This window comes from Rosa rugosa, chromosome 3, assembly GCF_958449725.1.
Source record: "Rosa rugosa chromosome 3, drRosRugo1.1, whole genome shotgun sequence".
NCBI lineage: Eukaryota > Viridiplantae > Streptophyta > Magnoliopsida > Rosales > Rosaceae > Rosa > Rosa rugosa.
The window spans coordinates 30,179,488-30,191,796 of record NC_084822.1 but is presented as its reverse complement, the minus strand read 5'-3'; the positions used below and the strand labels follow the sequence as shown (position 1 = coordinate 30,191,796).

Genomic DNA, 12,309 nt, shown 5'->3' with positions numbered 1-12,309 from the left:
CTGGTATCGCAATGTAATATATTCTCTGTCTATTTGCACACAACTCCTCACAAGTTACAAATCTTTAACACCACGTACCCTCTTATCTCAGATGACAAAAACATGACCACCCTTGAATAATAATTATTGCTTCCGTTTTAATTCGAAACGATTTCAAAGAGGAACGTTTGTCTTGTTTCATAGGTACCGATCACGTTTAGCTCATTGATTTGGGGTGTCCGGTATAACTGGCTTAAAAAAAGCATGATAACTCTGAATAAGATAAAAGTTGAAGGTTCTCTTTGCTCACTTTGTATAATATGTCCCATCATTTTTCTTTTCTGCCTTTGTTCTTACTTTACACAGTTGAAAGAGCTTAGATCAGAAAACTCTGAATCGATTTCATCTTCCCAAACTGGTTGAGACCCCTCAGTAATGGGTGACTAGGGTTAGATATTCAGTCTACCTGTTACAGCTAATTTTTTCTGGTACGTACTTATCTCCTTTGCCTTGCTCAATGCATTTATTTCCAGGGTGGTCAGCATCTTGTTAGGATCTGCATCATCGAAACTTTGAGTTTGTTTTCTAGTGGATCACTCGTATACATCACAGCAACGGTTCTACGTACAGACATTTCCCATCTCTGCCTTCGAATTATTTTCTTTCTAAAGCTATTGTTCCCCGTAAAAATTAATGGCTGTACGTGACCCCACCACTACCTCCATAATTGAACATCTTCCTCCATAAATAGCCTCCTTCAGGGCGTGTGTTCTCCACACTTCTCCAACTATCTCTTCTTGTTCTTCCTCAACAAATCCCTAGCTAGCTTCTTCCTCATTTGCTTTTCATATTAATTTTCCATGGCGCCAAATAGCCAAGCATCCGTAAATGGGGCCAAGTACCCTAACCCAACCATGAACAACCTCGACCTCGAGCACCAACCCACCCAAGACCTCAATACTTCCAAGGACAACGACGACTTCGACTACTCCAAACGCTCCCAGTGGCTCCGCGCCGCCGTCCTGGGAGCCAATGATGGCCTGATCTCCACCGCGTCGTTAATGATGGGTGTTGGTGCTGTTAAGCAGGACATTAAAGCCATGATACTAACCGGGTTCGCCGGACTAGTAGCCGGTGCCTGCAGCATGGCCATCGGAGAGTTTGTCTCTGTCTACTCCCAGTTGGACATAGAGGTGGCCCAAATGAAGAGAGACAACAAAAACAACAAGCAAAACAGCCCGGTGGTACACTTGGTAGGAGACGAGGAGGGAGAAGAGAAGGAGAACTTGCCAAACCCGTTACAAGCAGCAGCTGCATCGGCTCTTGCGTTTTCAGTGGGAGCAATGGTACCACTGCTAGCAGCCTCGTTCATAAAGGAGTATGGGGCGAGGTTAGGAGCTGTGGCGGTGGCGGTGACATTGGCTTTGATGGTGTTTGGTTGGTTGGGAGCAGCTTTGGGGAAGGCACCAGTTCTGAGATCAACCGTTAGGGTTTTGGTTGGAGGGTGGATGGCTATGGCTATAACCTTTGGGCTAACCAAGTTGATTGGATCCAGTGGACTGTAGGACTAGCCAGTAAGATATGTAACTTTGGGTATTGTCGATGTGTACGTGCTTTGGAACTGTTACAAGATGTGTAACTTCAGTGTTATCGAAGAAATGAAATGTATGATGATGATGATCGAGTTCTGCTTACTGTAACTTCAGTCTTATCGAAGAAACGAAGTGTATATATATCAATAATGATTAAGAAATGCAACTTTAATTGCATAATATTTTTGAAAGAAGGTTCCTCTTATTGTTGCACTAAATTTATCACTTTAATAAAGTTTGCGTTCCTTCCCAACCTATCAAGTAATAATTGGGACGTATCATGCATCCTGAATCATCATGCATAATATGGGATTACCAATTCAAAAGTTTTTGATAATGACTTCTATAAGGTAGTAGGAAGGGAAAAGTACCACATTTTGAAGGAAAATCAGCTTTGTGTGCCTAATCAAAGTAGGAGTAGTTCCATGATTGTAATAGGAGAGAATGTTCTAGAATTCCTAGTCCTATTCGGAATAGTTTTCCTTGTAACATTAGAACATGTACTTTGTAATCCCTATGTATAGGGCTCCTATTCTCAATAATGATATACACAATTCTCTCATCAGTCTCTCTTAATTCTATTATTCTTAAACACGTTATCAGCACGAGTTCTAACCACAAAACAAAAACCAAAAACCCGAAAACTCTTTTCACCAAAATCTACCGCAACCCCTAACCCAAGCTAGCCGAGCCATCCCCTGCAGCCCGCCCCGTGCGTGCCCCTGCGCTCGCTGCTGCCCGCCTGCGCGCCCGTGCGCCTGCAGCCCTGCATCGCTGTCCTGTTGCCCCTGCAGCTCTGCCGCGCATCTGCTTCCCCTGTAGCGCATCCGCCAGGCAACTCTCGGCCAGCCATCCGGCCACACTTTCAACCTCATCCCATCATCACACGAGCTTAGCATCACTGAGCCATCCAAGTTCTTTTCCACCAAAGCTACATCAACTCAAAGATCAAGAGTTCAAGAATAACAAACAAGTAAGTTTTAATTAACGTTCCTGCTTCTTGAATTTCAATTTCCTCTTCTTTTCTCGGGGGCTTGCAACCTCCCTTCTTCTTCATCTCACCTTTCTTATAATGTGGGTTCGATTCTTGAAAAGCGGAATCGTGGGGATTCACGCTATTAACGAACTAAGAGCGTTCGTAAGACTTCGAACTAAGAGCGTCCGTAAGCATCGATTTATGACCATATAAACATCTTTGTTTCGGTCTAATCCAATCATTCTTGGAAATCGATTTCTTGGTAGCATAGCTTGGAAATCTTATTATTTAGTTGTCATGGAAGTTTTTAACTCCGAAACTAATATATTTCTTCTTATTTCAGGATGTCGAAGCAGAAGCTTGACTTTCCTATACTTGACTCAACTGGCTCGGAATATCATAGTTGGGTCACGGATGTTGAGAACCACCTCACTTCAAAAGGGATCCTACCCGTAATTCAGGCACCAAACCCTGCGCTTATTTTTTAGCGTACAGCTACAAATAATGCCACCGCTCTCATATTGATGAGACGCCACATGGATAAATCACTCCGATTGGAGTACATGGCAATCAAGGATGCTAGAGAATTATGGGTTGCGCTAGAAGAGCGTTTTGGCAATGTCAAGGACTCCCTCCTCCCCGACTTGAAAGTTCAATGGAGCAATCTACGATTCGCAGATTTCAAGTCCGTAGCTGAATTTAATTCAGAAGCTCTACGCCTCAAAACCATGTTGGGGTTCTGTGGACAACCCGTCACAGAGCAAGAGCTAATTGAGAAAACTCTCTCCACCTTCCCCGTCTCAGCAATTTTGGTATCAAAGCAATATCGAAACGAATACAATTCTGGACAGATCTCGAGGTTTCATCAGCTCATTAATGTTATGTCTGTAGCTGAAAAACATGATAATATCCTCGTGAAGAATTATAATTCAAGACCTGTCAGAACTAAGAGCGTTCAAGAGGCGAATTATAATACTGCACCCAAAGGAGGGCGCAAGGAGCGGAACCCTAAAAATAAGGGACACAACGAACATATTGGTCCATACAACCGCCCTACAAAGGAAGGAAACCGTCAGAATGAAGGACGGACACGTGGCAATACATGGCAACGTGGGAGAGGTGGCCGTGGGGCTCCAGGACGTGGTGGAGCCGCCCAAGGCCGTGGGAATGGTGCCAACTCCTCTAGGGGACACCACCCAAGTGAAAACAATGCACCTCAATTAAAGGGATGCAATCATAATGACGTGTGTCATCAATGTGGATCCAGTGAGCATTGGTTCAAGCAATGCAATGCAAGCAATCAATTAGCTGCACGTTACAAGGCATATAGAGACTTTAGAGAGCATGAAGCCTATCTTGCCGAAGAAGAAGAAGATGGTGATGATGCCAACGTCAATCTCACCATAGCGGACTTCAAATCTGACAAACAATTGCACAAGGATGCTGTAGATTTTGATCAGTATAGTCCTTTATTTTTCCAAGAATTATATAATGGCAATTATGCCTTAATCAATAAAATGACTTATTGTATTCACTCTTTCTCACTAGGCGTACTCAAGAGTAATTGTGATGTCTAGGAAATGTTTGAACTGAGAGAACGGTTTTACAAGTGAAGTAATGCTCCACCAAAATCTCGCCTTACCTTACCTAGTCACAACCAAATTGGAATTACCAAACGGATTGAGTGACTACGATTTGATTTTTCTTTTGGATTAGATTATGGTCACGAAACTTTGATGTAATCATTGGGTATTTTATTAATAAAGTATCGATTTCTTTTTTAATGTCTTGGACATATTTTAATTTTGAACTTTATTATTTTTCAGTATGTTTCTCGGAGAGCTAGAATGCCTCGTGGATAGTGCAACTACACATACCATCCTTCGAAATAGGCAACTATTCCTATGGATGACTCCTCGATCTTCCGTGACTACGATGGCTGGATCATCTCAATTGATTCATGGTAGAGGACCAGCCCAATTTATGTTGCCAAATGGCACAACTTTAAATGTCACCGAAGCTCTTTATGCTCCTAGGGCAGGAAGAACCCTATTGAGCTTCAAAGATATAAGAGCCAATGGTTTTCATGTGGAAACACATTGTGAGAATGGACAAGAGTTCCTTTGCATCACCTCTAATGACTACGGACATAAAAGAGTATTAGAGAAACTTATGTGTCGATCTAGTGGGTTGTATGCAACCACTATTCGAATAATTGAATCCAATCATGTTATGAGAGATGATTTATGGGATTCTGACACATATAGGCTTTGGCATGACCGTTTGGGACATCCAGGTCGTGATATGATGATCCGTATATTAAAGACTTCGCACAGACACCCATTTTTCAGAACGAAAAGAAGTAAAAATCAGATTTTGGACTCCGAAAGAGCCCCTGCGCCTCACGGAACCGTTCACCCCCAAAACCAGCCTTCACTGGCCGGCGCCGCTGTCCCCCTGCGGCCCAAGGGTGGTTTTGACGCCACCAATGCTCTTTTGTCTCCAAATTTTACTTCTAAAGTCAATTGTGACTTCGTGGTTCAACCAAAATCCTCATTGGTTGTTTCTCAAGCCCATCATTCGTTCTGCAAAGCCTGCTCTTTAGGAAAATTAGGATCGAGACCATCCTATGGAAAGGACACTAAGGAAAATATACCATTCTTGCAAAGAATCCAAGGTGATATTTGTGGACCTATTCAACCACCATGCGGACCATTTAGATATTTTATGGTGTTGGTTGATGCATCGACACGCTGGTCACATGTCATGCTTTTGTCCACAAGGAACGCTGCATTTGCTAAACTCCTAGCACAAATTATTAAATTGAGGGCTCACCACCCTGATCATCCTATTAAGTCTATCAGATTAGACAACGCTGGGGAGTTTACATCAAAAACTTTTGATGACTATTGCATGTCCATTGGGATTGATGTTGAACATCCTGTTCCTCATGTTCACACCCAAAATGGTCTCGCAGAAGCCGCCATTAAACGACTACAAATGGTTGCTAGAGCATTGGTAATGCGCACCAATCTCCCTAGTTCTGCTTGGGGCTATGCAATATTGCATGCAGCTGTGCTTATTCATCTGAGACCCACTGCTACTCAACCCTTCTCTGCGTCCCAGATGGTGACTGGGTATGAGCCTGATGTCTCACATTTACGCATATTTGGGTGTGCAGTTTATGTGCCAATTGCGCCTCCACAGCGCACCAAAATGGGTCCTCAATGACAATTAGGCATTTATGTTGGATATGATTCTCCAACAATTGTCCGCTACATAGAACCCTTGACAGGTGATCTCTTTACCGCTAGATTTGCGGATTGTCACTTCAATGAGACAGTCTTCCTGTCGTTAGGGGGAGATAAGAACATAAATGTTCAACAGGAACGACATGAATTGTCGTGGTCTATCCCTACTCTGTCTCATCTTGATCCCCGAACCGCACAGTCCGAAATTGAAGTGCGGAGAATTCTAGATCTTCATAACGTAGCAGAATCGATGCCTGATGCGTTTTCTGATATCGCTTAAGTGACGAGATCACATATACCTACTGCAAACGTGCCTGCAAGGATTGATATCCCTAAAATTAGAGAACATGGCGCCAACGTCCCTTCTCCCAGTGATGGTGACGTTGTGGCTAGGCCCACGACTCTTGCCAGGAAGCGCGGGAGGCCCATAAGTTCGATGGATTCTCGCCCAAGAAAGAAAGTGAGTTTGGCACAAAATAATCCATTAATCATCGATGTGAATAATCCATCTCATGAGAATATTCCGGATTATGGTTATGTCCAAGAGACATCATTGGGGGACGCTCCAATGTCAGAACCAATTCCAGAGAATAAAGAGATCACCATGAATTACACTAGTGTACATGAGATGATGGATAGAAATTCTATGGCTATTGATGATGCATTTGCATATCATATTGCAAAAGGAATTATAGAATATGATGATATCGAACCTCGCTCTGTCAAAGAATGTCAATGAAGAGCGGATTGGCCTAAATGGGAAGATGCGATCCAGGCTGAATTAGATTCACTAGCAAAGAGACAGGTGTTTGGGTCTATAACGCAGACACCCCCAGATGTAAAACTTGTTGGCCATAAATGGGTCTTTGTTAGAAAGCGTAATGAGAAAAATGAGGTGGTTAGATATAAAGCCCGCCTCGTGGCGCAAGGTTTCTCACAACGCCCTGCAATCCAGTAATGGACGTTATAACGTTCCGCTACCTTGTCAGTTTGGTAGTTTCCGAAAAACTTGACATGTAGCTTATGGATGTGGTTACAACATATCTCTATGGGGATCTAGATTCAGAGATATATATGAAGGTTCCAGATGGACTTCAATTACCCAAATCAAGTGGCTCTAAACCACGGACAGCGTTTTCAATAAGATTAAAACGCTCACTATATGGATTAAAACAATCCGGACGGATGTAGTATAACCATCTAAGTGACTACTTGATTGGGAAGGGATATATTAACAATGAAATATGCCCATGAGTGTTCATTAAAAGAACAAGTTCCGAATTTGCAATTGTAGCAGTTTATGTCGATGATATGAACCTAATTGGAACTCTAGATGAGTTAAAGGAAACTGCTAAATATTTGAAATCCAAATTTGAGATGAAAGATCTTGGGAAAACACGGTTTTGTCTCGGTTTAGAACTCGAGCAACGTAGTGATGGGATTTTGATCCATCAGTCTGCATATACTCAAAAAATTCTTAGGCGCTTTAATGAAGATAAAGCAAAGCCTGTGAGTACTCCCATGATTGGCCGTAGTCTTGAGCCCGGAAAAGATCCATTTCGTCCAAAGGATGAGGACGAAGAATCATTAGAGGCCGAAGTGCCCTATTTAAGTGCAATAGGCGCATTATTGTACTTAGCTCAATGCACAAGGCCGGACATCTCATTCGCAATGAACTTGTTAGCTCAACATAGCTCTGCGCCAACACGCCACCATTGGATTGGTGTAAAGACAATCTTTCGATACCTAAGAGGTACGATTGATATGGGCCTATTCTATCCCTACAGAGAGGAAAGGAATGACGGAAATTTGGGATCGGACCCCAAGAGGCAAAACGCCATCGTCCAAAATCTTGCTGCCGACCATGTTGCAGCCGCCGTCCATGGTGGCCGGCGTCCCCTTACTCCCCTCCATCAAAACGACAATGATGTTTTGATGGGTTTTGCTGATGTAGGGTATCTCTCTGACCCTCACAAAGGTCGCTCCCAAACGGGTTATGTCTTTACAATGGGAAGCACTGCGATATCTTGGAGGTCTACAAAACAGACTCTTGTTGCTACTTTCTCAAATCATGCAGAGATTATTGCTCTACATGAAGCCGTACGTGAATGTATATGGTTAAGGTCTGTAGTTAGACATATTCAAGGAAGTTGTGGTTTGAAGTCTACCACGGATGAACCTACATGCATTTATGAGGATAATGCAGCTTGTATTGAGCAAATGAAGTTAGGTTTCATCAAGGGCGACAACACCAAGCATATATCGCCTAAATTCTTTTATAATCAGCAACAACAATCGCTTCTAAAGATTGAAGTAAATCAAATCCGATCAGAGGATAATGTAGCAGACTTATTCACTAAGTCGTTACCGAAATCCACCTTCGAGAAACATGTGAAGAGCATCGGATTGAGAAAGTTATCCGAACTCCCACGATTGTAGCAATCAGGGGGAGATATCGACATCAGGAGGAGTTATGATGTCTACACCTTCGTTCTTGAAGAGTGAAGGACGTGTTGTACTTTTTTTCTCCTCCTCAAGCTTGTTTTTTTCCCACAGGGTTTTTCACTCGAGCAAGGTTTTTCACTCGAGCAAGGTTTTTAACGTGGCAATGGATGAAGCGTCACCACCAAGTTTGAGCGGCACAAGGGGGAGTGTTGAAGGAAAATAAGCTTTGTGTGCCTAATCAAACTAGGAGTAGTTCCATGATTGTAATAAGAGAGAATGTTCTAGAATTTCTAGTCCTATTCGGAATAGTTTTCCTTGTAACATTAGAACATGTACTTTGTAATCCCTATATATAGGGCTCCTATTCTCAATAATGATATACACAATTCTCTCATCAATCTCTCTCAATTCTATTATTCTTAAACAGTAACTGATAAATCGACTACCTAGATAAACTTGGTCGATCTAAATATAAGTTACTTCATTTCAAAAAAAATAAATAAATAAATAAATAAATTTGATAAATATTGCAGATATTTAGAGGTTTTTTTTTTTTTTTTGACAAGATCGAATGCTTATCTATTGATTCGAATGATAAATTGATAATAATTCCTGTCCAACAATTTATCACTGGACGTGAGGTTAACTTATATATGATAAAAAAGGATGGGGGTCTGCGGATCATTAAAGAAGATCTAAGCATCAATTACATCTGCTTTCTGTCCAAATAATACGAGTGAATATATACTTTTCTTACTTTCTATATCCACTAAATTGCTATTTATAATCCAACATTAATTGACTTTAACTTTAAGAATTCATAAAATAATAATTACAGAACGAGTTTAGTAGGTTGCCAAAATCGTCTATGATCAACTTGCTGTATAAACAATATGACCAAACTTAATTATAACTCAATTCCTCATCACCCCTCATCTCATCACTTGGGTAACCTCAATTCAGCTCGTGTTCGTATGATAAATGAACCGAATTTGAGTTCAATATTAAGCCCGATAAGAAAATGAGTCATGAGCTTGAAATATGATATGTTTGGCTCGTCAAGGCTCATGAATAGCTCGTATTTCATGAGTAACTCAAACTTGTTAAAGTTCGACTCATGCAAATTTAGAATATAAAAATATAGTTTTTCTAATAAAAACTAATTCTTTTAGTTGGGCAATGATATGGGGCCTCAATGAGGCCTAAGATTTGTGGCCTCAAATCTTAGGTGTCATGCCATGTAAGCAAATGCAATTTTTTTTTTAATTCCACATAATATATCTTGCCACATCATATTATTGCAACGCCAACTTTACCCTTTTATATTTCCTTTTAGATGTTAGGGGGTGAATCAATTACATTAATGAATTTAATTAGGTGATGAAAAAAATATCAACTATTAATTATGTACTCATTTAGAGATATGTCTACAAATTATTTGACCAATATTTTTCTTCATTTAATTAAATTCTTTCCTATAATTTTTCTTTCCAAATAGCATTAATTTCATCCAAAAAAATAGCATTAATAAATTGAATTTGGAAAATATGTATGTCTAAATTAAGAGGTAAGAAAAAATTCCATGTTAGTAGCAGTCATTAATTATCATCTACAATCTAAATATTAGGGAAAAAACAAACAAAAACTAATAAACTCAATTTTAATGTTTAAACCCTATCTACATAAAGAGAAAAAAAATGAACAAAAGAATATATAATAATCATATGAATATGTATTTTTCACGTACATTATATTTTCAAAATTTGCAGGAACCCAATAAAGGTTGAATTTATATACATGTGTTAGGCAAATCTTTTGTTCAAATGTATGTGCAAATCTATTGTTTGAATTACATGAAATTTTTTCTGTTCTTGATTGAAGAAAAAAATTTGTTGTTTAAATCAAAGCATGAGTGTAATGAAAAGGAAAAATGAAAAAAAAAAAAAACCAAATTAATTTTTTATTAGAAAAAAACCAAACTAATTTAGGGTCATTAGATTTTGGAAGGATAAGATGGTCTTTTTCTCAAGAATTACATAACATGATCTAACAAATAAGTGACGTGTGTAGGTGACATGACATGACACCTAAGATTGAGGCCATAAATCTTAGGCCTCATTGAGGCCACAAATAATTTTCCTTCTTTTTATTGCCTTCCTTTTCAAATTAAAGAGAATTTAAGTATAGCATAGAACAAAAAAGGACATTACTGTAACCTAATACTCTAATAGTATAGCTTATAGAACTGGACATTGCTTTAGTTTGTATACTGATATGCAAATATACATACATATATTTATATGAATGTGGAATTTGATCTGAGTTTAATATATAAGTGTATAAGCTGTCAATTAATTTAATTATGGATAAGCTTATATGCAATTTGAATTCAAATAGAAATGCAGTTGATGAGCAGTTAGAAAAGGCAGTTATGCAGTTAGTTTCTTTATGGATGAAACTGATTTGCAAGATTGCCATATATATGTCAGATTAGTCCCTTCTGATGCACGTGTGGTTGCTTGTTTTAGTCCTATATACTAAGAGAACATAAGGATGAAATCAGGAGAATGCTATCATGGACAATGGAAGTGCATCGAGTAAGTTTTGTATTCATGTTCTTGTGTTCATATATTCTGCAGGTTGAGGATTGATACAATGTTTACAATCCCAAGCTAAGATATGCATTCTGTTAATTATGCAGTAATTCATATACATGTTTTGATCTAGTATAGATTCATATCTTTTGCTTGTGATTCAATATTTATTTTGGTTCTTACAATTGGTATCAAAGCACCTATATATATATATATATATATATATATATATATATATATATATATATATATATATATATATAGAGGATTTTTCTCAGGTAAGGATGTCCTTAGTTTTTCTTATGGAACGGATTTACTGTTTTCACCCACTTTCCGATCACATTTTCACATCTTAACTGTTCAGTTTTTAGATCCTAATGTATGGATCACCTCTGCAAAATTTCAGCCAATTTGGTGATCGTTAAGGCGTCCAAAACTGCAATTTACACGAACGAACCGAATCTGTCGAACCGGAACCGTTCGTTTACATTGTTGTAATTTGCAGTTTTGGATGCCTTAATGATCACCAATTTGGCTGAACTTTTGCAGAGGTGATCTATACATTAGGACCTAAAAACTGAACGGTTAAGATGTGAAAATTTGATCAGAAAGTGGGTGAAAACCGGAAATCCGTACCTAAGAAAAACTAAGGACGTCCTTAGTGTAGCCGGACTGTATATATATATATATATATATATATATATATATATATATATATATATATATATATATATAGATCATTAGCATGTTAAATGGATTAACTGCATTGAAAGTATGTATTCTGGGAAATTACTAATTTTAATCCGCATTATGACATGTTTTGAATTTATGTGTTGATGACTAAATTATTTAGATCTGTGATATCTTGGTATCTGCATATAACATCAAATTTACATGAACATCAAATAAATATAACTATTCATCTGTGATCAAATCATTAAATTGAAATTGACACATGAGCATGGTTATATAGTTACTGGTATAATGTCAAATATATTGTGTGTTGTCAAAGTGGCCATAATATAAACTAGAAGAGATTATTTGCATCAGACCTACGTACATATATCTTATATTCATGTATGCTGTCAAAATGGCTTCATGTAAATAAGATAAGAGATGCTGATATTTCATCACTGAAGATAACAGATTTAAGAAACTTAAAATAAACTTGTTGTTCATTTCCAAAGAAATGCAGTTTCAAACATTTGGTTATTAAAAATGGTATATGTATCAAGTAAATGAACATTTATATATCAATAGAGATGTGTACATGACGCAGTCGGAAGTAACCTAGGTTTACAAGCAATAAACCCTAAAAGATAAATCTGGAGTCCACCAGAGAATTTGAGAAAAATCTCTCATTTTATTAAATTTGATATGATAAACTATTTTAGTACAAAGGATTATGGTGCTTATATAGGCATCCAAAACCCTACATCATAATCTATCAAGAAATCCTAAAGAATCCAAAT

General features: G+C 38.5%; 1 protein-coding gene across 1 annotated transcript; it reads left to right on the top strand.

The window, feature by feature from the left end:
- The first annotated feature begins 739 nt into the window (after positions 1-739).
- Positions 740-1,679, top strand: LOC133739500 (vacuolar iron transporter homolog 2-like). Its single transcript, XM_062167279.1, has one exon. The coding sequence runs from the start codon at positions 840-842 to the stop codon at positions 1,542-1,544; it is 705 nt and encodes a 234-aa protein (XP_062023263.1). The 5' UTR covers positions 740-839; the 3' UTR covers positions 1,545-1,679.
- The last annotated feature ends 10,630 nt before the right edge of the window (positions 1,680-12,309 follow it).

What these genes read in the sequence shown, in the direction of transcription:
- LOC133739500 (XM_062167279.1), top strand. Translation starts at nt 840, where the DNA reads ATGGCGCCAAATAGCCAAGCATCCGTAAATGGGGCCAAGTACCCTAAC.